This window comes from Arvicanthis niloticus, chromosome 26, assembly GCF_011762505.2.
Source record: "Arvicanthis niloticus isolate mArvNil1 chromosome 26, mArvNil1.pat.X, whole genome shotgun sequence".
In the NCBI taxonomy this organism is placed as follows: domain Eukaryota; kingdom Metazoa; phylum Chordata; class Mammalia; order Rodentia; family Muridae; genus Arvicanthis; species Arvicanthis niloticus.
Window position 1 is genome coordinate 34,745,312 of NC_133434.1, and position 26,205 is coordinate 34,771,516.

Genomic DNA, 26,205 nt, shown 5'->3' on the forward strand with positions numbered 1-26,205 from the left:
GATGGTATTCAGAGGTAATTGAGGCTTGCCCGAGACTGCCTGAGGGTGAGCTGCTTCACAGGCTGATGCTCTGACATGAGAGGCCGCATTCTTCCCTTTGCTGCTCTCTGTCTTTGAGCCATCCTCCAATGGGGCGGCTCAAAGTTATTTATATACACAGTGATGCCAGCCCCTCCTCCACCTGGCATTGTCCCCCTGTGCAGTTAGTTCCCAGCCACTGACACTGTGACCTGATACACAGAACAGAAACGCTGAAGATGCAGGAAGCTTACATGGGCTTATTCCCCCTGGTATGGATTGCGATCCTAGGGTCTCTGTTCCTTTCTCTGGGTACCTGGAGAGCTGGCTGTTATCCACACACTGCTTACCCATCATCCACTGGGGCCTACTGACACTGCAGTACCTGTCAGAGATATGATAAATATCTAGGCCAAAGGTTTTTAAAAATCTTTTCAGTGGAATGGGATGATCAATCAAGATGACAAGGTATTTTCAAAGAATAAAAAAAAAAAAGCTCTGATACAGAACTTTCCACTCTTTCCTCTTCACTAAACCAAAAGTCAGTCTGCTTGTTTCCTCCGCCTGCCCCAGGTTCCCCCTGCTTCACCTAGGGAAGGCCTGCCCACCTGGAAAGGCCTAGGTCAGAGTTCACACGCCTCTCCTCTCCGCTCTCCCACCCGTTTGCACACTCCAGACACTACTATTCCCATTCATTTCTCTGTCCACCGGCATTCTCTAGTCCAGCTACCGCTTTGCAGACCAGCCTTCATTCCTGTATTTGGCACCTCCCCCTGGCCTCGCTGGTCATATGCTACCCTCAGAGAGTGAGGCCAGGGCACCTTGGCAAGCACCAACCCTGTGACTGCCCAGGAATCGTCAGAATGTCTGGGTTGAGTGAGGGGCAGGAGTCTCGTTGGGCCTGGCAGGGTAGGACAAGGGTGGCCAGGGCACCTTGGTTTTCTTGCCCAAGCAGGTTTGTTGTAACCAAGTCTTTTATTTGGTAGCTTTGCTGTCCTTCAAGGGAGGGGGCCAAGCCCTGGATTAAGTCACTCTCCAAATATCCCTGTGTGGATATCTGATGTGTCACAGATGGGTGTGGTGTTTGGTCACCTCACAGGATGTTCATGAGGAAGATGACATTTCCAGAAGGATGTCAACGTCAGCCTGGCTCTTGCCAGTCACTCAAAGCCTTTTCCCAGTCTGTCTGCCACATACTCTGCCAAGAAGCAGTGATGGCAGACTTCTCAGGACAGCTAGCCTATCCTCAGCTCCAGAGCCTTGGTTGCAGGGACCTTTGCACCTGCCTGGACCCAGCCTGAAAAGTTCCCTCGTGACGGATGAGAAAGCACCACCCAAAGGCAGCCAAGCCTTGTCGACATGCACGGCTGCTTGACCAAGCCCGCCTTTCCGCTCCAGTGAAGAGGATGAGAGAATGAAGACGCACTGGTGACGAACATGGAGGAGCCCTTTCAGCAACCCCCTCTTCCCCTTCTCTTTAGACCGTGCCCACTCAACAGTTTTACCTCTGACAGCTGACATTTGCCTGGGTACAGCATAGGCCTTTATGCTGGTTTCCAAGTGGGCAGGCAGGTAGCCACAGGCCCTCAATCTGTCGGTTCCTGTGATGCAGAATCGGCCCACACATGACTGGGTTGTGTCAGGAGGAACGCTGAGGGCTGTGCGCCATGAACCGGTACCCTAGTGCGCTGCCCTCAGAGCCACCAGCTATTTCTCATCCCCAACAGTGTTCCTGCCTCTCCACGTCCTTCTACACCCCACTTCCCTGCCACAGGATGCCCACAGGGTGCCTTGTCTCCTTTGTGGCCCTTCTGAGTCCCTCCCTGTCACTTGCATCTTCCTGGCTATTCCAAGTATGAATGTAGCTCTGGCAGCCTGGGAGCTTCAGGCACCTGGGTCGAGCAAGGCCTCTCCTCTGTCCCTAGCTGAGACTGGGCCTGGCTGCCACTGAGGGCTTGTCTGTAAGTGGCAGAGCTCTGTTTCCCCAGACTCCCTATACTCTGTGGCTTTCTGAATTGAGGCCCTGGACACTGGGTAAGAGAAAAGGACCCCAGCAAAGGGAGAATGTGCCCCTTTATTCCTTCTGGGAGAAATTCATTGAGAGTAGCCAGCACCCAGCCTATCCCCAGCGCAGCCAGGCTTGGTCCTGGCCCCGTGAGGCTTGGGCAGTGATGGGAACAGTCCTGACCTCACAGTCAGAGCAAAGGTATGTGTTGACTGCTGGTCTTTCCTCAGAGCTTCTCCAAGTACGACCCAGGGACAAAGCCACGCTGTCCGTTTCTCTCCACAGTCCACCAGCCGTCCTCCCCTTCCAGGATGACCGCCAGGATGTCTCCCGCAGAAATGTCCAGCTCATCAGAATTCTGGGCAAGAAATGGCAAATGCATGAGTTGGGGGAAGCCATCAGGACCAGGGTGCTCTGCGCTGGCAGCCCCAACTTTGGCAGTTCATGCGTGCATGTTTGTCTCCCTGGGCGAACAGTCTGCTGAGTCAGGCTGAGGCCTCCAGGGTAGTTCCTTTGGAGATAGACAGGCTGTGGGGTTCCCCCAAGGGACTTAGCCTCCTAACGTGCTCAGGTTGTCATGGAGACCTCTTATCCTGGACTTCTCTCACTGCTCCAACTGCAGCTTCTCAAAGGTGCTTGTCACACCTCAAGGGCAAGTTGTAGATGAATCACACAGCCATCTACTGCTACCCGAGTACCCCATTACTGTCCAGGTCTGTACTCCTGAACGTGACCTCAGTGCAGCCCCATCCAGCCTGCCTGTATGTGTGAGTATATTGGCCTAAGTTCAAGGCCTGCCTTCCAGGTCTACCCCCACCCCCCACCTCCCCCACTTCAGCCCCAGGCTTGCATTGGACTCCAGTCCATCTCTAGCACAGATGCTCTGTGGCTGCCCTGATACCTTTCTCCAAGGATGTCACTGTGCTTCTCTGGGTCCACAGCTAGAGAACAAGGCCTGACCTGTTATCCACAGCAGATCCTGGTCCAGCAGATGTTCGCTGAACTATCCCGATCTGGTGCTATGTAAGTGCTGACACCCCAGGCGTGTTCCCAGGCACAGGGGGACACCCTCACCTGTGCGGTGTAGTCATAGAGCGCCCGGTAGTCCTGGGCTGATGAGTTAAGGTTCCCCTGTGTTGCCTGTACGTCGATGGATGCGTAGACCAACTCGTTCCGCTCAGGGGTGGGAGCCAGAGTCTCTGTGGAAGCTGAGAGCAGGATGAGGCCCGAATCCTGCCCCTTTCTGAGGACAGTGGTCCCTGGAGACTGCTGGGGTGAGGCTTAATCCCACCATCATCCACACTCTTGGACAGAATACCTTTCCCCCCTGGGACATTAGTGCTCCATCTATGCTATGTGGGAGCATCCCCCACTCCTCCCCACTGGTGGAAGATATGCCTCTGTCCCATAGCCCTTCCCCCTCTCACTTACCAGCAGGGGCTTGAGAAGGTGTGGTCTTGGGACTTCCATGTAGCAGCCCAGAGAACCTGGAGGAAGGGAGGAGAGAGGGGTAGGCCTTGCCTTGCCTCACTGGAAGCAAAGGGACTAATTTGGAATTGTCAGTGCTTCAGGACCTCTGTCAGCTTGCTGCCACCACAGGCCTCCAGGGCAGCAGGCCTCCCCATAGGCCATTCCTGATAGTCCCTTGGTTCTCAGCATCCTCCTCCCATGGTCACTCTCCTGGTCATCAGCACCTGCAGCCAGCCGGGCCCCATCCCCCCAGACGCCCCCTCCCCCCAGACTCTGTGGGGAGGAAGAAGCAGCCTTTAAAGCTCAGCCCCCACATATCTCGCCAGGACCAGCCAGTTTGGGACAAGCAAGTCTTCCTTTCCTTGGTCCCACAGTGACTAGGCCAGGTCACCCACAGGGCACTGAACTGGGGCCTTAGCGCCTGACTACAGTCAGGCCCGGGAGGTGGCACTGTAAAAGCCTGGTGAATCCAAATGTCTGGGCTTTGGGTCATTTGTAAGCCACCTGGAGAGTTTCACCCATGCTACCTCACCGGAGGGCCAAACAGACAAGGAAGCCAGAGTGGGCGCTTCCCAGAACTCTCTGCATAGTCACTGGTGAATACCTGGAGTGTGAGTAATTACTTGGGTCTTCTTGGACCCAGGGCTTCCTGATGGTAGTTTGATCCTGGAATATCTCAATGGGATGGCCAGTGCCTGCACAGGGCACCAGACCCACGGAGCTGTTCAGCCATGAGATATGGAAGTCAGGCTGGCCCCAGCAGCTGTATTCTGGCCATGTACAGTTTATCGTTACCTCACCTCTTTATCACGCCACAGGAGGGCTGGACGCAAGGGCTGCCAGTCAGTGGGGTGACCTCCCGGTCATAGTAGTTCTGATAAGGCACTGGGGCTGTAGAGAACAAACACATGAGGCCCAGAGCAGGAGGACCTCACTCAGAGGGATGCCGGCCTCTCCCTCCCAGGCACTGGGACTAAAGGTATGCAACACTGACCCTGGCTTTTTTTTTTTTTTTAAAGATATTAATTTTAATTATGTGTAGATGTGTGTGTATTCATGTGGAAGCTAGAGGTGTCAGGTTCTTTGAAGTTAGATGGTTGGGAGGTGCCTGGTGTGGGTGCTGGGAACTGAATGGGTCCTCAGGAAGGGAAGAACTACTCTGTCCCCCAGTCTGAGTCTGGTCTACCTCCATCCAGTAGGGAAGTGTGAACCACCCCAGCCTGGGCCTGGTGTAGAGCCAGCCGGACCTGGCTGTGGACACTAAGCTGCCCTCAGGCAGGGCCTTACCTGGGGGCTCTCTGCCAGTGCTCTTGGACTGGATGAAGCCATTAATGTCACCTTCCACATCACAGCCCTCCAGTGTCAGCCGGACTTCCTCATAGAGCTGGTAGGGATGGGACAAGGCTGAGTTCAGGCTTCACCCCAATGTCCGCCTGACCCCCAGCCTTGCTATAATCCCGCTGCCGCTGACTCTGAATCTTCAGGCTCGGTGCTGACCAGAAGAACCTGGGGATGGCAGGCCTACCAGAGGGGCTGATGCCTGTTTACTGAATACCTGAGCTTGGGGCCCCGAGGAGAGGCCCCAGCTCACTCCTGTCCTCTGAGGCCCACACTTTAACCTGTTTTAAGGTGAGGAAAACTCAGGAAAGTGGCGTGCTAAGTTCAGGTCACTGGGGGAAACTGGGCTTTGGGTGTGTGGGTATCTAGAGCCTACACTTTCTGCTGACATGAGGAAGCCACAAGGATCAGCTAGCCCATGGGCAGGAGCGGTCAGCCCTGACAGCACTCCGGAGCCAGGTACTGGTGCAGGTTACAGTAATCCCCATAACCTGGGGTAGGATATACCCTGCCCATCCCTGAGTATTAGGCACTGTAAGGTGAGGGGGGCAGATACCCTGGCCATCTCTGAGGAGGGGTGAGGGAGGGGTGTAAGAGAACCTAGACCAGTCTCCCACCAGCATGAGCCTGAAACAGACCCCCTCCACCCCTAACAAGTCACTGTTGTGCTGGGGAGAGTAGATGGACACAGTCCTGAAGGGACTCCCGAGGGAGGAAGAAAAGGCAGATGCAGGGAACCACAGAAGCATGGTGTTCCCATGCTTGGAGGCTGGGCCAGAGGCCATGTTGGACTCCTCTGCGTGAGCTGCAGAGGTCTGGCGATGTGCTGGCTGGCCCCATGTGTGACCTGCAGAGGTCTGGGGATGTGCTGGCTGGCCCCATGTGTGACCTGTAGAGGTCTGGGGATGTGCTGGCTGGCCCCATGTGTGACCTGCAGAGGTCTGGGGATGTGCTGGCTGGCCCCATGTGTGACCTGCAGAGGTCTGGGGATGTGCTGGCTGGTCCCTTGTGTGACCTGCAGAGGTCTGGGGATGTGCTGGCTGGTCCCATGTATGACCTGAGCTCACATGCTGCCCTCTCCTCAGGTCACACACCTCATCATCCTTGACACATTGCATGGAGAGCTGGTTGCAGTGTACCCACAGGGCATTGCGGAGGATGGTTAGCCGGTCAAACTCCTGCAACTGGAAGGCCTATTGAGGAGAAAGGGGAGAGTATTGTGGGGCCCAACCAGGCAGCCCCCCACCGCTCAGCTAGGTGGCCAGTGCAGAACACTGCTGCAGCCAAGTCTAAAGCAAAGGCAGCCCTGAAGGTCCCCACTGCTGCCTCTAGCTAGGGCAGCTGGAGGGAGGCTGGACTGTTAGGTATGCCGGTTGGCATCTCCATCAAGTCCCCGTCCTAGAATGGAGACTGGGGGAAGCTCGTGAAAAGCACAGGACTCCGCCCTGGTCTTTGCCATCAGTAGGTCATAGGGTTGAACAAAGAGATCCAGGGCATAAGGCCAGATCGTGAGTATGGGGAGACGCCATAGGCACCAGCCAAGCAGGTGTCGAGTGGATGAGGGAGTGCCGTCCCCCAGCCCCAGCTCCCCACAGGTAAGAGGAGGGGGGCTTATGGAGGAGCAAGCCGCTTGCCTAGGCCACTTGCCTCACAGGTGGTCCGGTGCTCCTGCTCCCACTCGGTCCTCGCTCTCTCCAGTTGTTCGATATTTTGCTTGTACACTCGCTCTACAAACACAGAGGAGCCTTCAGCAGGCCTGGTAGCCTGGATCTCCTCTGACAGTTCCCACGACAGGAGATCCTCTGTCCTTCACTCCTGCAGGGACCCCCTCCACCCAACCTCCCCCAAGTCCTGGGAGCCCCCTCCCCAGGGGCCTGGCTAGCTGTTGGTCACCACACACAGCCACCATACCGCCCTTTCCACTTCCCCACTATGCTCTGAGCTCCAGGGGCTGGAGCAGAACTCTCAATGCAGAAGTCCTATTCCATGTCCTGGGTCCCATCCCCTCACTTTACAGGTGGTAAACTGAGGCCCAAGGAGGGCACCTCTGTAAGCTGTTGTGGCTACAAGCTAGCAAGCTGAAGTTATGACTGGGTCATCTGGCACCTGCTGAGGGAGGAGCAGATGTTGGAGAGGTGGAACAGAAGGAAGAAGGACGCCATCCCTGGGATGGGAGGATGGTGAGCAGATGCTGGTATCAGGCAAAGGACAGGAGCCAGGCTCAGTGTGAGCATTTGTCATTTCGAGTGAGATGAAGGGATGTGGCCCTGTGGATCTGAGCCCCTGAAACCCAATGGCTTGGATACAAATGCTGTCAGCACCACTTCGCATCACTGAGTGTGACATTGGGCAGCATATCTACCCACTTTGTGGCCCCATTTCCTTATGCTATGGCTGTGTGCAGCGGCTAAGGAGGAATGGTCTCCACTCTGGAGAGGCATACGGGGGCCAATGCTGGCAGGTAGGAAAGCACCGGCTGGAAGAAGAGGACTGGCTAGGCTGCCAGACAGTCTGGGGAGGTGGCCAGGGCCACATACCTGCCTCTGCGGCTGACTCCTTGCACTGCTTGGCTTTGTTCTGGCTCTGAGGAGACAGGAGAGTAGTATTGAGTCCAAGCCCAGGAATCCTAGCTTCGGAGCTACTCAGAAGTGACTGGCCCCCATCCAAGATCAAAGTATGGGTGGGTGAATTCTATCATCCACCAGCAGCCTTGCTTGCTCAGGCCGGTTCCACAAAAGGGAAATAAAAGCAGAAGCCTACAGCCCACCAGGAAACAGAAAAAAATGCAGATGCCATGTGGCCGCTGCTGCATCGCTGCTCAGAACCTGGACTCTGGTCAACCTGGATCCAACTTACCCACACCCCCCTGCCCTCTCGCGCTCAGCCCTCCGGTCTGGGCAACAGGTGTTAGGTTTGGGCCCTGGTGGCTCAGTCACCCCTATCCAGTCCAGAGGTTGCCTGTCCTGCAGAGGACCTGTGCTGAAGAATGCTACTTAGAGATGCCCATTGCACAGAGTGGACGTTGAGAATCGCAGAAAGGTGAGCAGACGGCAGCCCTTCCCAGCCTACTGACATCCCCCACTCCCACCATCACACCGTACACACCTTTTCTACTTGCTTCTGGTGACCATTGGCACTCACACGCTCGAAGGCCTGTTCAGCGTCGTCTGCATCCCTGCACTTCTGGTCATATGCCTTCTTGGACTGAAGGTGTGAAGAGGTGTGTTTGCAGGACTGCATGCCCCAGGGGAGGCTCCCTAAGCCCAGACTCCATCCCGGGGGGTGGGGACTTTGGTAGAACAAGCATCACTCCCAGGGACAGAGATGCAGAGGCTGGGGCATGTTCCTATGGAGACTTTGGGTCCTGTCTTCTACACTCCTCCGCCCTCTCATGTGTCCCTTATCCCTTCTACTCTGGACTCTTAAGCTGACTGTGGATAACTCATGGACTAGTGGGTGTGGGACTGTCCCTCTGTTCTTCAGGCAAGGCACTGAAGAACTTGCGATGATAAACAGTTCCTGGGTATCCAGTACAGCCCCCAACAGGCCGAGACACATAATAGACCAAGCCTGTCCCAGATGTCCAACCCAGGACTCTCAGAGGGGCGTCCAAGGCCCTCGTTTACCTCCATGGTCTTCTTGTAGAGTGACAGCTTGCTCTTCTGGACCCGGTCCATGACGGCCTCATACTGCAGGAGACATGAGGCTCTGAGCTGGGGGCTCTGGCCTCAAGACGTTCCCCTAGGCCAAGAGGATGGGTTGTCCTTGTCCCTGGGACATCAACACCCCTCCAGGCTCATATCCATATATGTATGTGTGTCTGTGTCCACCCTCTCCTAGAGATACCTCCTTCAAAACAATACCAGCCAGGTATTTAACCCTAGCACTTGGGAAGCTGAGGCAGGAGGATCTCCATGAGTGTGAAACCAGCCTGGTCCACATAGCAAGCTCCATGCCAGCCAAGGCTATTTAGTGAGACCTTAAACAAACAGACAAACAAAACTGCAATCCTGACACTCAGAACAGAACAACAGAGAGAAGCTTGGGCAGTGGGTATGTCTACTGTTTCCTTACTGTGGACCTCAGCTTGACTTGGTCTCCAGCCAGAGAATCCCCACCTACACATACACACATCACATGAGTCCTGAGTCTTTCATTCACGAGCCACACTGAGTGCACACTGGCACACGCATGCACACCTAGTCCACACTGAGCCATCATCCAACCGCTCATACCGCACACCCACAGGCCACTCGTGCATATACCACACACTCCAGTATCCACCCGGGTGTTCATGACCATAGGCCAGACACCACATATGCTCACATACTCATCTCCACCCCGCGGGCTCAGTACAACCTTTACCCCCACACCCCCACTCCCGGGCTTCCTGTTGGATGGATGGAGTAGAACAGAGAATGGGGGTAAACACCTGTGGCTTTAGGATTGGAACCAGTTCGCCCTGGTGTCCTGGGGAGGCTCTGGCAAGCCACCTGATTACAGGGGCATCTGGGTAACCAAGGATACCATGTGTCCCTCTCCTCGTGGCTCAGCACATTACAGCTCTGATGGCAGAGCCTGGCTGCTCTGGGGGAGGAGCTGTCCTGACCACGGAGCTCAGAGTCTAGCCCATGTCCCCTGACACCTGCAGGGTTTCCGCATGCTCTGTAGCAAGCCTCGGATCAGAGGGTCACCCGTTCGAACACCTCAAGTCCAGGTAGTTTCGGGGGATAGTTGGGGGCTCATCTGTTCAGGAAGGCAGTTTAGATTCCGGTAAGCCTGAGGCTATCCAGATGTAGCCAGTGTATACAGCTATACAGTACACTAAGGCCCTGTTTGTGAAGTGCCAAGTTCCCAAAGCAGTGGATGTAAATAAGAGTATCTCATATGAGAGAGAAACTGAGGCACAGGAAGGGGAGGGGACTTTCCTGGATCCCCAAGTCCTGCTTGGCCCCAGCTGTGAAGTAGCCTCTTGCTGTCCAGGTGGGCTCAATGCTTGGCCACAAGTCTGGGAGAAGGAGTTCCCCACCTCCAGCTTTGCAAGCCTCCCTGCAGAGCATCCTCCAACACCACCCTGACCCCCTCCCCTGCCTGTGTTTCCACACTGCCCACGATGAGGCGCTCACTTCCTTGCTCTGTAGCCACTCCATGTGGCCAGCCAGGCTCTGAATTTTGTTGAGCAGTGCCTTCAGATGCTTAGCTGAGTCTGAGGCCTGCACTCCCCCCTCAAAACTGTCTCCCCGCTCCTTGTTGAACAGCCATGCAGAGTACTGGCCCCCAAGTCTGCCTGTTTCCAGAAACAACAGCCCTAACCCTTGTGTTCAGAGCCAGCTTCCAGGGGACACTCAACTCGGGTTGGCTCCTCTGGACACTTGATGCTGTCCTTGACCCTCTACAGTCTATGGTGAAGGACAGTCCAGAAGCCCCAAATCTTTTCCTGACTCGGGTCCAGAGCCTTCCCACACCACATTATCATGGTGGGCTTCCATTGCCAACTAGACACACCTGGGAAGAGAGACCCTCAACTGGGGAATTGCTTACACTGACTGGCCTGTGGGCATGTCTGTGGACATTTTTCTTGATTTTTAATTAATGTAGGAGGGCCCAGCCCCACTGTGGGTGGTACTATCCCCTAAAGCAAGAGGGCCTGGGCTATGTGGCTGGACATGAGCTGGAAGCAAAGTAAGCATTCCTTGTTTCTGCTTCAGTTCCTGCCCTAACTACGCTCAGTGATGGATTGGGACCTGAGACGTGTATGTCAGATAAACCTTTCTTCCCAAGTTGGTGGTTTATCAAAGCAAGCTTCCCACCTGACCCCCAGAACAGTGGGTGGCCTCCAGGGTCCCCCACCTCCTCTCCTTCGCCCTCCTGCCCCCTCACCTTCTTCCGCTGTTCTTTCTGTCTCTCTCGGAACTCCTCCAGGCTCCGCAGCTCCTCACGCAGGGCCAGGGCCAGCTGGATGTGTGCACTGCCCACATTCTCTGTTTCTAGGGTGACAGCGTGTCCTCTGCCTGGACCAGTCTGTCACCCTCACTTTACCTCCCAGCCCTCACATCCTCCATCAGCCTTTCAGCCTGGTACAGAGCTGGAGCACAGCCTGAGCACATACCTCCTAACTCAGTCACCCCTACAAAGGCTGAGGGTCTTCCAGGAGACCCTAATGGCCCTGCTGCCCATATGGGGATGGTTGGAACTTACGCTGCTTCAGGGAGTCAAAGGAGGTCCTCAGGGAACTGCAAAACAGAAGTCTAGGTCAGCAAGCAGGCATGCTGCAGGAGCCGGATGTCCTTCCTGGCCCATGGTACTTTTATTTTGGAGGGAGGGCCCTAAGCCATACTCACTACTATGAATGCAAGGCACCCTTTGGCCATGGGCATCACTCATGTGAACCCCAAACTGGCATTCCAGCAAACAGTTTCCTCTGTAAATTGCAAGGCAATGGAACCTTGCTGTGGTGGGAGAACCTCCTTGCTATGGCAGTTCTGCCCCCCACTCCTTCACTCCCCACGTCTGCAGTCTAGAGAAGAGGGGCGTGTCCACAGGAAGCTCCTTGCCTCTCTGAGACATCACTGATGCAGGCACCTACTTACTCACTGCTACCTGGATGAGTCTCAGGGGAAGGCCTTTATAGCTCTTTCCAGCAGGTGGCCTGGAAGGCATATGGAAAGGCTGGGAGGTGGGCAGGGTCACAGGCAGGGACAGCTATGGCACCTGGTCCAGGCAGGGTACCAACGGGAGGGAAAGGAAGAGGCTGCATAAGGCACGGGAGTTTGAACACTGCTCAAGCAGGAGAGAGTGCCAGGTAAACTGAAAGCCCCTGGGCAAGTTGGGGTGACAACAGAGCCTGGAATCCTAGCACTCAGGCAGCAGAGGCAGACAGGCCACAAGTTCATGACACAGGATGACTGTCTCAAGTGTTCCCGCCCCCTTCCTCCAGATACCTCTACTGGGCTCAGTTTATTTGAACCGTTTTTTGAAATTGCTTCCTGAGTGCAAGCATGCCCCAAATAACAGATGACGGGCGCTGGGCTAGAAAGCCCTCGCTCGCTGTGTATTGGGAAGCAACAGACTGGGAGCCCTGGATTCTGTCTGGCAGGCTTGTTCACTGCAGAGCATGGCAGTGCTGAGGGCCGAGCAGAGGTGCCAGCATGCCCAGGACACACTGCTGTTTATCAGTGGGAATAGGAGTCCCGGGGCAGATACAGAAACTCCAAGGAAAAGTCCAAGCTCTCAGGAGCAGGGCCCTCGAGAGGCATGAGCTCCATTCAGATGAGGGGGAAGATGGAGTGGGAAACAACCTAGGAAACCAGTGGTGGCCTCTTACTCCGGCCTCCATACACAACAGCAGCAGACCCTGTAGCCGGATGGCCAGGCTCTGCCACTCACTGTGTCATCCTAGGCAAGCTACCTGGCCCTCTGCCTTGACTTCCCTTCTACAGAGAGCAGTTAGTAGCACAAAATGGTTTTGAGAATGACGGTCCACTGTAAGGCACCATCGAGGCCTGGTGCAAGGCAGGAGCTTTACATGCCGGTCACGCTCACACATACGCAAACTCTGCCAGTCCCCCAGGACATCCTCCAGGCACCAGCAGCCTACCTGCATCTTCCTCCAACCCAAGCTGCCCCTTATAAGAGTTTTCCACTGGTCCTTTCCCAGAAGCAGCAACCTTAACTTCAGGTAGGCTACCCCAGCTTGAGTCCTTTCCCAGAGCCCCTCCTTCAGCTGAGTGACATCAACAGGCCATGCATGTGAGGAAGGTGTGCCTCTGTGCTCCCAGCTTGGGCTTAGGGGTACTAAGTCTCTTAAGAACACAAAAGCAAATGCATGGTGGCACAGCCTGCCCCAAGGTCAGAGTCAGCAGCCAAGCAGCCCCTTGTTGCAAGCTTTCAGGTCTCTCTGCCAGGCATTCTTCTGCCCCCTGGTGGTAAAACAGCCGTATGGCACCCATCACATAACCAAGTCCCTGGGTGTCCTTTCAGGGAAGCCCACCTGCCTGTGCTTCCTGGGTAGGACAAATATGCTTCATGGGGGCTTCCTCTTCTCCTTGAACAATTGAGGACACCGAGACCAAGGAGGAGTGGCAACCTGACAGGACCCCTGGAGATCCAGGCCCTAAGGATTATGGGGTCCTAGTTACTGCCAGGCTTCTTTCCTGATAAGACCACGGAGCAGTAGCAACAGCCTGGGCGCCATGAGATGTACAGATGTGCAGACCTCTGCCAGTGACCAACCGCTGACCACTTAGTCCTAACCTTCTAGCACTGACACACTCAGGATAAGGATGGCCAGCCTGAGTGATTCCCGCCTCATCCCACAAGCCAACATACTGATTATTGTCATTTACAGATAAGGAAACTGAGTCACAGAGGCCAAAAACACACACACAGCCACGCAAGTGGTAAGTGGCAAAGCCTCAAGGCCAAGGGCTGGACCAATCAATGGCTCAGGAGTTAAGAGCACATTCTGTCCTTGCAGAGAAGCCAAGTTTGGTTACTAGCACCCACATCAGATGGCTCACAGCCTGTGACTCCAGCCCTAGCCATCACCACTGGCCTCCATGGGCATCTGCACACATCTGAACAGCAGACATATAAACACATTTTTAACAAACCCTGAAAGATAAAATGTCAAGGCTAGCCTTGCAGAGGAAGGCAGGGGCTATCTGGATGGAGACTCTGGGTTAGTATGATTCTGACTTTTGGCATCTGCCACCAATGTGCACACATGTAACACATCCTGCTGGCCCGCGGCTTGGCTCTCAGGAGACTTGGAAACTCTAGCTGAAGTCTAGTTTCACAGTATAACTGCTCCTCGCTGGGACAGCATGCAGCATACTGAGGCCCCACCCCAAACCTTGGCCTCTTGGCAGTCAGGAAGCTGGTATCTCCCAGTTGGAAGCAGACCCTGAACCTACAGGCAGCTGGTACTGAATTGGGAACCCTCTACAATGATGTCTTCCCCCTGATCTCAGTGGAGAGAGATCAAACACAAGAAATCTCTGATGGGACCATCTCAGCACTTAGGTTTGGGAGGGGTGAAGGTGAGGTAGCCATTAAGGTGCCCATGGGTTATTGTTGTTCATCTGTAACCACAGAGGGGTTCACAGGACATTGGCCTAGGTCTACTCTGTTCTCCAAGGCACCTACAGTATCCTTCCTAGGACAGCAAGAAAAAGTGGGAGGAGGTGACCACTTCTTGAGCAAGGTGAGGGTTTGGGCAGACACACAGGACGACAGGAAGGCTGGTCATGGTGTGTGCAGGATCAGGACACCTCCTGCAATACCTAGCCTGTCCTTACAATGCATCAAAAGTCAACAGGGGCTCAGGCAGGTTCACAAGGGTAACAAGAGTGAGGTGTGAGAAAACACATTCTAAGATGTGACTAAAACGTCCCGTCGTTCATGTGGCCCGACGTCTGGTCCTATGAGACCCTAGTGTGAGGCCAAGACCTGAGGCAGGAATGCTGGGTTTGGGGATGCACAGGAGGAAGCAGCCAGTAGAGCTCTCTTGTTGTGGGCTAGTCATGAAGTCACTTCACCCCAGGCCTTTGTCTCACTGCTTACTCAGCTCTGCTACCCTGCCTTATAGACGGAGGGGACAGCTCCTCAACCCAGGGGACTGGGCGTTGGAGGATGACCACCAGCCAGGCCCTTTCCTAAGAACCACCACTTCCCACCCCCAAACGACTATAACAAGTGTGTATCCACTCGCATTCCCTGCTTAAGGACTAGGTGTTTGGCAGATCTCTGATAGGCAGACAAGGAGGAGGGTCACAGATGAGGGGGTCACACATGGGGGCCACAGATGGGTGATGAGGAAGCAGCCTTTCAGCCTTTCTCTTCCTTCTAAACGAGATGACAGCCTGGTCGGCTTTGTCTTCCCAGTGTGGCCCCTACCCCTGCTGGCAGACCACCAACAAGTTCAAGGGTGGCTCAGGACACATTGTGGTCCTATCAGTCATCCCTTTGTTTAAACCGACCCCACAAAGGTCCCCAGTCTGGTGAGAGAGTGGATTTACCGGTCCTCTGCTTTGCATGGTTTTACTTTGTTGGCCTTGCTGTGTGTACTTAGCAAAAGCCTTCCTATAGCAGTTGATTCTGTCTGCCATGCCCGAGGTTCTGCTTGCTGCTACCTGTGTTCCAGATTCTTTCTGCCTTTTCTTTTCTTTTCCTTTCTTTCTTCCTTTCTTTCTTTCAAGATTTACCTATTTATAGTGTTCTGCCTGCATGTATGCTTGCACACCAGAAGAGGGCACCAGATCTCATCATAGATGGTTGTGAGCCACCATGAGTTGCTGGGAATTGAACTCAGGACCTCTGGAAGAACAGCCAGTGCTCTTAACCACTGAGCCATCTCTCCAGCCCATGCCTTTTAATTTCTTAAACTCCAGAGAAAATGAACCTGATCCAGACCCATAAGACTAACTGCACTGTCAAGAGCCTTCCAGGTTGGAGTGGAGAGGATGACCCTGTCTGAACCAAGCTCTTGACAGTCAGGCAAACCTGGAGGTCCTCTTGGAGGAAGTGCCTGTGGGGAGGGTCTGCTGCAGTGTTAACGGAGGTGATCATCCCAGTGGTTTGAGTTCTTGAGCTCCCTTGACAGTCCAGGCCATGACATATAGTAGACACTCCATAAATGCTCACTGAGGGCATAGCCAGATGGCAGATGCTTGGTCCACAGTTAAAGCAACAGTGCCACATAGGACAGCAACATCACTTCCTGGATGCACCCTTGTGCAGGGAGCAGCAGGACCTGCAGGAGGCACAGCTCCCAGGGAAGGGGAAAGGCACAAGGGCTTTAAATCTGCCTGATGTCACATCTTTGAACCTTTGTCTACCAGTAGTCAAGACAGGAACGCCCCTCCTCCTCGGGGAATGCTAGACATCTCTGCTCTCCTGCCCAATAGTGGCCCAATAGAGTCACTTTATCTTGCCCCTGAGGGTTTGCTTGTTTCTGGGGTACCCCTTTGCATGAAGACTACCCCAGGAGCCTGACACCCAGCTCACTGTGTGGCTTCCCCCCATGGCCTCAGTCAGTACTCGCCAGTCTGAAGGAAACAACTTGGGAAGCCCAGTCACACCTCTGTCCAAGTAAGCAGCGTAGAGTTTATCTGCTGTGAGGAGGGGCCGGTGCCTGGGCCAGGCAAGTCTACAGACACCCCACTGCACACTGAGCACATCTTGCTTGTCACTATAAGCTATCCCCTTTCACAAGACAGGGACTTGGGATTGCGACAGGCAGTGACTATCCTGGGATCATACACAAAACAAGGCAGGCACACACTGTCCTTCTAGCCTTCTATAAGAAAAAAGCAAGCCTGACCCAGATCCTCAAGCCCCACAGACATTCTTCTGCCCACAGTGGGCAGGAGATTGTGGCCTGTCCCCCATTCACAGGATGTCCAGCTCATACCCATACTGTGCTGTCTGTTGGTGGCATCTCTCACTCCACTGTCAGCCACAGGTGACTCACAGCCTGCTGAGCGTGCCTCACACAGACCCCCTGCAATGGACAGGTACCTGTCACCTGCCCCTCCTGATTGGGTGAAGGTGAACCCAACGTGTCACATACCCTCTTCTTTCTAGAGCACTAACTAATATAAGACCCTGATCTCAGGCACCATACAGGATCCAGACCCCCTGAACAGTTCCTGCCCAGTTTCCACATCAGAAAGTCCCAAGCCCTGAGTAAAGTCCAGAAGGTTCCCTAGAGGAAAGGTAGGAGCCGCCAGCACTCTTACTTCATCTCTGTCTGGCCACCAGCCTTGCGAGCAATCTGCACCAGCTCCTTCCCGTACCTCTCCTCCGCCTGAGCCCTGTAAGGACAGAGCAAGCACTGTGTCTCCTTCACCACAGTCGGCTGGCTGTGGCCCCAAAATATGTGCAGAACCCAGGGTCCCTCATCATACTTTGCCAGCAGGACCGTTCCTGAAAATGTTGAGCTCCATGTTCTGGGGACAAATGTCAGTTGAAAACGGGCCTGTTCTAAGGGCTGCGGCATGCCCTTGGGGGAGGCCCAGGCCTAAGGGCCACAGGAGGCAACAAGGGGCTCTGGCTTTGTATATATGTGAGTGTGAGTGTGAGTGTGAGTGTGTGTGTGCGTGTGTGAGAGAGAGAGAACATGAGTGCAGGTACATAGGTGCACAATGCACCCATGGAAGGTCAAAGGTCAACTTTCCCGCCCCCCCCCTCACCCCTTCTAGAGTTCATACGTGACTAGACTATATTTTGCAGAGACAGAGTCTCTGCTGCCTTCCATACACTATGGTAGCCGGCCCATGGGCTTCTGTGGATTCTCCGCACACTGTATGAAACGGATTTGAACTCAGGTCCCCGTGTTTGCTTAACAAGTGACTGACCCACTGAGCCACCTTCTCAGCTTTGGCTCTTGGCTTCTGAAGACAGACCCATCCTGATGGCAGCTGGGCTCTAGGGGGCGTAATCTGCCCCATCTGCCCTGACCACCAGCCCGGCCCTGCTTACCTCTGTCTGAGCAGCTCCTCCACGTCCTTGCACATCTTCCTGCCATCCAGCAGCCTCTGCAGTAGTACCTCATACCCTGTGTGGGCCGTGAAGTCCCTGCACTGAAACACACAGGACATGGTGAGAGCCCCGAAGGACAGCAGGATCCCTGCTGAGAACAGCTTCTCTCTGGCCTCCATGTCCCTAGTGAAGGTCAAGCACAGACTGGTTCACAGACCGGGGCCCAGCCTCGCGCTGGCGCACAGACCCTGGGCCCAGCCTCATGCTGACACACAGCACGACCCTACGTATGGAGGTCCCAGAACCACAGCTGTCCGGGCAGGGGCTGCTGACCTTTGCATCAACCCTCAGAAGTCTAAGACACGAGTCAGTGGATGGACAAGAAGGACCCCACTGAGCCTCCATGATGACCGTAGACCCCAGATTCTCTCTCATGGAATGCCTGCCGTTGCACATGCCCTGATGACATTATGACTTTAGCTAAATGAGGAAGCAGGTTCAGGAAGGAAACCTGACAGACAGATGGTCGCAGAACACCAGCTGCCTGGCTCAGGGTCTCCTGCACCCCCACCCTCACCCCCAGCCACGAGTCATCTCTTAAAGGGCATCTCTGGGAATTCTGGGAAGCAGCTGACCTTGTGCCTAGGCCTTGCTAAGATAGTCTAGGTGACCCCTGACTAACTTGACACCCATGATTCTGACTAGTGGGTTCTGAGCATGTCTGAGCAGCCAAGTGTGGGCAGCCAGAGGACAGGGGAAGAAGCTCACGAAAGTTCCTGCAGCATGCCACACCTAGGCCTCCTGCTGCAGCCTTCCTAGGTCCCTAATGTGTGGCTGACTACAGGCAGTGGGGCTGTATTCACAAATCCTGGAAGAGAGTGGGGGGACATCTGTCTCCCTTCAGGGGCCTCATGTTCATTGACCCTCCACCCTTGGGTGGATAGGGGAGATCTGGCATCTCCCTGGTCTGTCTTCTGTGTTCCCTCAGATCCTCTCAAAGCCCCAGTGATTGAAAGGAGCCCTGGCTTCCCTGAACACACATCCCAACCCACCCAAAGAGCCTGCCAGAGGTCAGTGAGTCTCTCCAGGGCTCACCCATACTTAACCTGACTCCTTCCCATGCATCAGGCCTCCCCTCAAATTATGAGTGTATGGGAAGCACAGATGGAGTTAAAATCAAGACAGGGGCTGGGGGTAGGGTGATTGATTGCCTAGCACGAAAGAAGCCCTGGCTTACATCTCCAGGAAGCTTCCTGCAGGGGGCGCTTGGTATACATTATCGTCTACAGAGAATCAAATGTTAAGAGTACAGAGGACATACATACATAAATGGCCTCCACACTCAGGCAACTTGGAAATATTGAATCTCTGGAAGATTTTAGTCCCCAAGCTCACATCCCCTTCTGTGAGCTGCCTTGCAGAGGGCTGGGCCAGGACCACTGTCCACAGGCCACTGAGACATCTAGGCCTTAACTGGCTATCTACGACCCCAGCCTGAGAGAGCTGCCCCTCAACCTGCGGCAGGCCTACTTGGGGCAGGCATCTCCCACCCCCACTCCGACCCCTGAGTCTAGGCTGCACCATCCTGAGCCAGACTCTTTTAGTTTAAAGCCTTTTAAAGCGCAACCACTTCTTTGTGAGCTAAGTTCACAGCTTCCCACTCTCGGCCCTCCCTGGGGACTCCCAGGTCAAGGCCTGTAGTGGCATGGAGAAAATGAGTCAAAAGCCACAGACCCCTACCCCACCTTTCCCTGTGGGGTCACTGAACTGAATGTAAGCATTCAGGCCATAAAACCACGGACCCCAGAACTGTGAAGGATCTGTTCAGTAGCCCTCAGCCCCTAAAAAAATAAGTCCTGGGGCTGGAGAGGTGGCTTAGCGGTTAAGAACACTGACTGCTTTTCCAAAGGTCCTGAGTTCAATTCCCAGCAACCACATGGTGGCTCACAACCATCTGTAATGGGATCCTATGTCCTCTTCTGTTGTGTCTGAAGACAGCTACAGTGTACTCATATAGAGAAAACAAATTTCTAAAAAAGCAAAGAGAAAGAAAGGGAGAAAGAAAGGGAAGGAAGAAAAAAAGAAAAAATGAAAAGAAAAGAAATAAAATGAGCCCCGAAGGAGGGAAAGGCTTACCTGGGGCCATATTACAAACTTAGGAAAACTTGCAGTGACAGCTACCAGGGTCTATGTATCCTGTCCCCATGCCCAGTCCTGACTCTCTAGGGGGATCTTTTTGTTCTCTGAGCCCCAGAGAAGAAAAGGAAAAGCAAACCAGACTTACACCTGCCATGCTGGAGGACATGAAGGGCAGAAAGGCACCCTGTGGCCCAGCTCTTCAGGACCTAGAGTCCCCAAGGCACCTGCCGAAGGCAGGAGACTCCCGTCCAGCCCCCGTGTGCTGCTGTGGCATCAGACAGAATGAGCCACAGTCACGAGTGACCCAGCTGTTCTAAGGAAGTGTCCAGTCCCTCAGGGCTGCCTGTCTTAACTCCCATCCCTGCCCACCTCCATTCCCCTCCCCCCCCCCCAACCACCTCTCAGAGGATAGACTTCTATAGAAAAGAAACACTCAAATCAGAACGTCCACCACTTACCCAAGGCAGAGTCACCCAGGGCTGTCCTAGCTTCTTCTCTCTGCTCCTCCTGTCCACCCTTAGCCTGTCAACCAAATCCTGCCCATGATTGTACCTTAGATTAAAGCATGAAAATAGAGCCCTGTGTGGGGCTTGAGACGGCCCAGGGGTTAAGAACACTTACTGCTCTTGCAGAGAACCAAGTTTAGTTCCCAGCACCTATGCCAGGCGGCTCACAACCTCCTGTAACTTCAGCTCCGGAGAACCTGACACCCTCTTTTGGCCTCTGCAGGCACCCGTGTGCACATATGCACATACACATAAACAGTGGGATGAATCTTTCAAGAAAAGGAAGCCCTTACTTGATCCACTACAACCTGCTGGGCGTTTGCCGCGGGAAGGGCTTTTTTGTTTTTTGTCAGCGTGGATCTTCTACAGTCCTAGGCACTGCAGGGCCTGAGCCGTCCCCAGGACACAGCCATGCAGAGCCTATGACCTCCACACTTCCAAGACACCATGCAGGACAGACTGGCTTTGATAATCACCAGCCAGGAAACACTGTGGCCTAGCCTCATCTTCCCCTGTTAGCATGTTAGCATTCCTTCTAGGCTCTGCCCAGTAGTTACTGAGCAACAACCAGGTAGGCCTCTCTCTCTCTCTCTCTCTCTCTCTCTCTCTCTCTCTCTCTCTCTCTCTCTCGGCTCTGTCCAGTAGTTACCAAGCAAGGCCTCTCTCTCTCTCTCTCTCTCCTCTCTCCTCTCTCTCTCCTCTCTCTCCTGTCCCCTCTCTTTCTCTTTCTCTGCCTCTACTTTCTTTTCAACCATCTTCCATGCCCCCAAATAAATTCTATTCTATACTATACCGTCCTATGACCGGTACCTCAGGTGGCGACGAGGAATGCCTCGGCATGGCCCCGCGGAGGCACCCCCCCCTCCCACCGCACCATACAAAACATATCCTTGGGCTTACAAAACATACCAACCCTCAGCGGCCCTTTTACCATTCCCTGCTCTGACTGAGCTCCTGTGCCCTCCCTGGCCACCCATTTTTAGTTTTCCTTAGAACTCGCCGATTCTAAAGGTCACACAACTGAGCTGTATATCGTTGGTTCCCTCAATGACTTCGCTATGCTGACATCGCGGAAGAGCAGGGCATGAACACTGTGTTTGCTTGGGCCACTATTTAAGAACCTGAAGACCATTTCTCACTATTCTTTGCCCGAGTCTCCACAGGCATCATTTGAGTGACCCTTTACCTCAAGAAACTGAAGTTCTCTTCAGATAAGTTAATGCCCTCACTTTCTGGCCATGAAGGGCTGTAAGTTTTGCACATGTGCAGACCACAGATGACTTTGCCCCCAGTCACTGTTCCCCATACTTCAGACCATCCTACCTTCTGACTCATACATAGTCACAAGTCCTCTCCTGGGAGCAAACAGATGTGAGACTTGGGGCTCAGTCTCCCTTAGTTCACTCCTAACAAAGGTTTCTGTGGCTGGGATGCCGGGCACTGGGGAAAGCCGCCTGGCAGTAGCGAGCTCTGTTGAGTGTCTTCCCCACAGTGTGTGCAATGCCTTTGCCCTGATGAAAATACTACGAACCCAGCAAGGGAGAGAGGGAGGTATGTGGTGGGGTGTTGGGGAGTTCTGGTACTACAGACACAGGGTTGGCTCTGCAGTCATGAGGACCTGAGTTTCATCTCTAGCTATCATATTTTAAAAAGCTGGATATATGGTGGCACCCACTCGTGACCCTGGCATGGGGGAGGTTGAGACAGGCAGATATCCCTGGGGCTTGCTGGGCAGCTGCCAGCCTAGCTGAATTAGTGAGCTCTGAGTTCCAGAAAGAGACTCTGTCTCAATAAAGGATTCTGGGGCATTCCACCGCCCCCCATATGCATCCGCAGGCCACAGCTTTTGGGGCTGCACATGACACAATGTCTGTAACCCCAATACTTGGGAGCCTGGGATGAGAGGGGCATGAGCTCCAGTCTGGCCTAGGCTGTGGAATGAGACCCCCCACCTCAAACGCAAAGCAAAACAAACTACAACAAAATATAAGCAACCCAGCGCTCTGGGACCCAGGTCAGAACAAAAGATGCCTTTGGAAAATGATTATGCAAATTGTCTCCACCTCAAAACAAGGCTGTATGTCAGGATCTAACCCAGGTGCCATGGGCTCACAGGTGTGCCAGGCTGGTCACAGCAACACTGTCTATAGACAAAGAAGCACCTGAAAGCAGCTAGCAGCCACACCTAGCCTGGTGGCCCTGAAATAATTCATGTCAGGCCAGGGCCCCTGGTGGTTAGTAGAGACAGTCCCTTCACCTAGAAGCCCCCCTGAGCCAGGTGTTGGGTCAGCTCTGCCATGTGGCCACGCTAGATCCCAGGGGACCAAGCCAGGCCTCTGGGAGGATGGGCCCAGGAAATCTGAGGGCAGGAAGATGAGTCTTTTCTACCTTATCCTTGAGAGAGTGTAGAAGAAGTCCAGTTGCCCTGCTATGCAGGGGTGGTCTGCTGACCCCTCTGGGGTGGGGGTGGGGTAGGAGTGTGCCACATGAGGCCTGTGAGCGGTCAGACCCTGCCATGCTTCACTGATTATGTGGAGAAACAATCTCCATCCCCTCTCCAGCTTCCTCCTTTCCCTGCTCAGATCGCTCTTGGCGGCTACAAGTGTTGGCCACAAAGACCAGGCCCCCTGAGCGAGCTACTTCCCCTTCTCGGGCCAACTTTCCTCATCCAGGATGTTTGGGTAAGAGGCTTTCTATAGGTTAGACCTTCTCAGGGTCCTGGAGAGCAAGCCCCTGGGGTTCCTCTGACTAGATGGGGACACACATGTACGCCATGGCCCTGGCTCTGGCTGTTCTCAGCCTCCACTTCCTTCCCTGTGGAAATGGCCTCCCAGTTCTCACTATAGAGTTGGTCTGAAAAGCACATGAGCTAAGGTGGCCATGTAAAGACAGAAAACAGACCAGAGCTAGTCCTGAGGCAGGCCCTGAGGTCCAGACTGTGACTCCCTAATATTCTAAATATTTGTAATGAAAATGGGGCCCAGACAGATTACATGACTTGAAAGACACAGTCAGCCAGAACTCAAACTCAGATGGCCCAGACCAGGAATCTGGTTGTAAGCCTTCATTTCTCTCTCTCTCTCTCTCTCTCTCTCTCTCTCTCTCTCTCTCTCTCTCTCTCAGGCCCCATACTCAGGGCCGACCACACAATGGCTGCTTGATCAAGGCTAGCTTCCTATGCCTGCCCCTCCTAGCTAGCCAACACCCCTCTACCAGAGAGAATCTTCCATGTACCGTGGCTGTGTGGCCTGGCTGGAGAAAATGAGTCATGCTGCCCTCCCTCCCCCCATCCCAGGTCCACTTGAAGTAGAAGAGAGCCATTTTCAAAGGTTCCCTTGAATAGAATGCCACAACAAAGAATACAGGAGACAGCAAAACTTGTAGCCTTGTGGGAGGCCTGGGTTTTGGTTTCAGTCTTCATGCACCAGGACCAAAGGTGGATAGCTGAGTTGAAGTCACCTATCTCAGGCTTTCCAGACTGGGGAGTGGGGGTACACAGACAGTGACTTTCAGTAGCTCTCAGCAGGGCGCTGATCTGAGCCTAGTCTTGGCACCAGCTGGACCAGAGGTTTCCCCTTCCCTAGCAATTCAGCATAGGCTGTGGCAGTGGCTGCTGGTGGAATAGAGCAGTGGGGCCCGGAGGGGGAGGGTTCAGCAAGAATTGCATCAGAATCTTACTTAGTGGCCTGGAGAGATGGGTCAGTGGTTAAGAGCACTGGCTGTTCTTCCAGAGGACCTGGGTTTGATTACCAGCACCTCCATGGCAGCTCCCAGCCATCTGTAACTCCAGTTGGTCTCCATGAACACCAGGCATGCATGTGGCCACAGAGACATACATGAACACAAAGGACCCAACACACACACACACACACACACACACACACACACACACACACACACACACAATTTACTTTAATCAGAACCAAGCAGGGGCTTAACTCTGTCCAGGAGTCTGTTCCTGACAGGGAGAGGTGTGCCTTCCCACCCACAGCAGCTTTCACGGAACAAAGTGTTGGGGCAGGTTAGGGGATTAGCAAGGGCAGCTGTAGGAAGCAAACAGTGGGCATTCCAGAGGGACTCTGAGGAAGGCAGAGAACCTGCAGAGGCAAAGCCTGGTGGGACATCAGCACCAGTTACAATAGCAGTTGGGAAACAGGACTCCTTCAGAGCCCCTGCTCTGCATCCTGTCCACGGAGGCACGCACGAGAAGCCACTGAGTGAGCAGCAGTGGGGACCATGACAAGTGAGGGACATCTCCTCAGCCCTGTGCCAGCTGGGAGAGTGGGAACTTTACATGAGACAGTAAGATTTGAATACTAGGTTGGCCCCGCCTGGCTTCTCTTTGAAAACAGCTAGAAAAGCCCCGGAAATGCTTGTGTGACATCTGCAAGGCAGAAAACCACACTACGTCTCCCATTGCACCTTAGTGCAAGTGGAACCTTCCTAGCATCTCACTGGATTGTTTGTTGATTTGGTTTTGTAGTTTCTGTTTTTTTGAGACAGGATTTCTCCATGTATCCCTGGCTGTTCTGGAACCCATGGGGATCTGCCTGCCTCTGCCGCCCATTCCACCTCTCCTCCCTCAGTCACGTGACAGCAGGGACCCTGCAGCCAATGTGCTCCTACACTAACAACTGCCTTCCTGTTTCTTGTCTCTTGTAACCTCAGAAACCCAACCACAAAAGAGACTGGGGAGACTGACATGGCGAACACATGCCCTGACAATGGTGAACCCTGGGAGGTGGTCAGCCTATTGCTTGGCTCCTTGTGGGACCTGGTACTCAGCACCTGTGCTCAACCATGCATCTATTGCAGGGCCAGAGAATCACCAAGGGCCCCTCCAGAGGATGTGTCTCTGTGACTAGTGCTGGTGTCCCAGGAGGGGAACTTCCCACCTGCTGGTGGATTGAGTGAGAGTCATTACCACCTTAAACAGGCAGACTTCTCCCTTCTGTTTCTGACAACAGTGTTCTGGGGCTGGTCTTGCAACATCCACTGTGTACACAGGAAAGATGTCAGTGGGCAGCAAGCAAGCTTTTCCATTGCTCCAGTAAATACCCTGAGGCGGGGCTCACTCTCATATTGATTGGTTGGCTAGTTAAGAAAGGTAAAGGCTCAAATATTCAGGTCTGACTGGGATGGACAGACAGACGGACTGATAGACAGTTGATGGCCAGAAGCTTCAATGAGTGTGCCAGTCCCTAGCCTAGAGAGTCTGGGGGAGAAGGACAAGAAGGGAGAGGTTCATAAACTCAAGGTCTGGGGGAATGTTGTCCTACTTACAGATTTTGTGGGACCATCAGAGACGGAAGGAAAATCTGAGGTTAGCATTTCCAGATGCCCAAGCCTTGAGGCACTGGGGCAGAGACAGGAGAGACAAGAGAGATAAGAAATCCTGAAAAGGCAGTGCTGGTGATGTGTAAGCATGCCGGGGACTGCCCAGAGAGGACTCAGGGTGAGGTCATCCGCTCATCTAGATGTTCCGTGTCCAGGCGCCTCTGGAGCAGGGTTCACAAGGACCCCTGTTCAAACAGACACGTGCAGTGGGAGAGTGGTGCCATGCAGCTTTTCTGAGATGGCTCAGGCTAGGAACTGAAGAGAGAGGGGACAATAAAGTAAAGGCAGACTTACTTTTTAGAGAACATAGCACACTGGCGTGGGCAGATGAGCGTACATTGAAGTTGCCCGACATAAAGAAAGACAGCACCTGTGTTTAAGGATGCACAAGACCAAACACAGGACCTCAGTGACTGTGGAGAGTTAAAGTGTTGCAGACCAAAGTCAAACCATCTTGAGCTACTTTTGATCCCTCTGAAAGCCATTCATTACCTGCCCCTGTGTCTGACCTAATAGCCTTGAGACTATCAAAGCCTTTGGTGTAGTCCTGGCAGGCCACTAGCTTCCTTCAATTCCAAAGCTAAGAATGCCATCAGATAGCATCTCAAACCTAGGCCAGCTTCCCTCCTTTGCCGTGACGTATCTACCTGTATCACCACCAATGTATTTGGTAAATGCCTTAATTTATGAGATCCTTTGTTCTGCAACTAATAGTGTGTGCATCCACTCAGCACTGTTTGACGTAAGAAACACTTTCACGTGGACCATATTTCCTTTGTTCTGCAACTAATAGTGTGTGCATCCACTCAGCACTGTTTGACGTAAGAAACACTTTCACGTGGACCATATTTTTGGGGGGCAACTTGTCCTGGGGACAGAGGCATTCATATTTGGCTTAAGAATAAGCTC

At 53.8% G+C, this 26,205-nt stretch overlaps 1 protein-coding gene across 5 annotated transcripts in view; it reads right to left on the bottom strand.

Moving 5' to 3' along the window:
• Positions 1–2,074: 2,074 nt before the first annotated feature.
• The window catches only part of Pstpip1 (proline-serine-threonine phosphatase interacting protein 1), a 43,150-nt gene continuing 19,019 nt past the window's right edge, over positions 2,075–26,205 (bottom strand). For 2 of the 5 annotated variants that reach the window (XM_076925705.1, XM_076925702.1), the window contains 14 exons: positions 17,315–17,415; positions 16,573–16,647; positions 11,030–11,064; positions 10,712–10,818; positions 8,458–8,520; positions 7,937–8,035; positions 7,369–7,414; positions 6,479–6,558; positions 5,926–6,024; positions 4,781–4,877; positions 4,294–4,384; positions 3,455–3,510; positions 3,098–3,231; positions 2,075–2,381 (listed from right to left, as the gene is read on the bottom strand). In XM_076925705.1, coding sequence (XP_076781820.1) covers positions 2,250–2,381; positions 3,098–3,231; positions 3,455–3,510; positions 4,294–4,384; positions 4,781–4,877; positions 5,926–6,024; positions 6,479–6,558; positions 7,369–7,414; positions 7,937–8,035; positions 8,458–8,520; positions 10,712–10,818; positions 11,030–11,064; positions 16,573–16,647; positions 17,315–17,415 — 1,215 coding nt within the window. In that variant the 3' untranslated portion in view covers positions 2,075–2,249. Of the gene's footprint in view, positions 2,382–3,097; positions 3,232–3,454; positions 3,511–4,293; positions 4,385–4,780; positions 4,878–5,925; positions 6,025–6,478; positions 6,559–7,368; positions 7,415–7,936; positions 8,036–8,457; positions 8,573–10,711; positions 10,819–11,029; positions 11,065–16,572; positions 16,648–17,314; positions 17,416–19,598; positions 19,736–26,205 lie in introns of those variants that run through there. The other 3 variants (XM_076925704.1, XM_076925703.1, XM_076925706.1) reach the window with 3 other exon arrangements.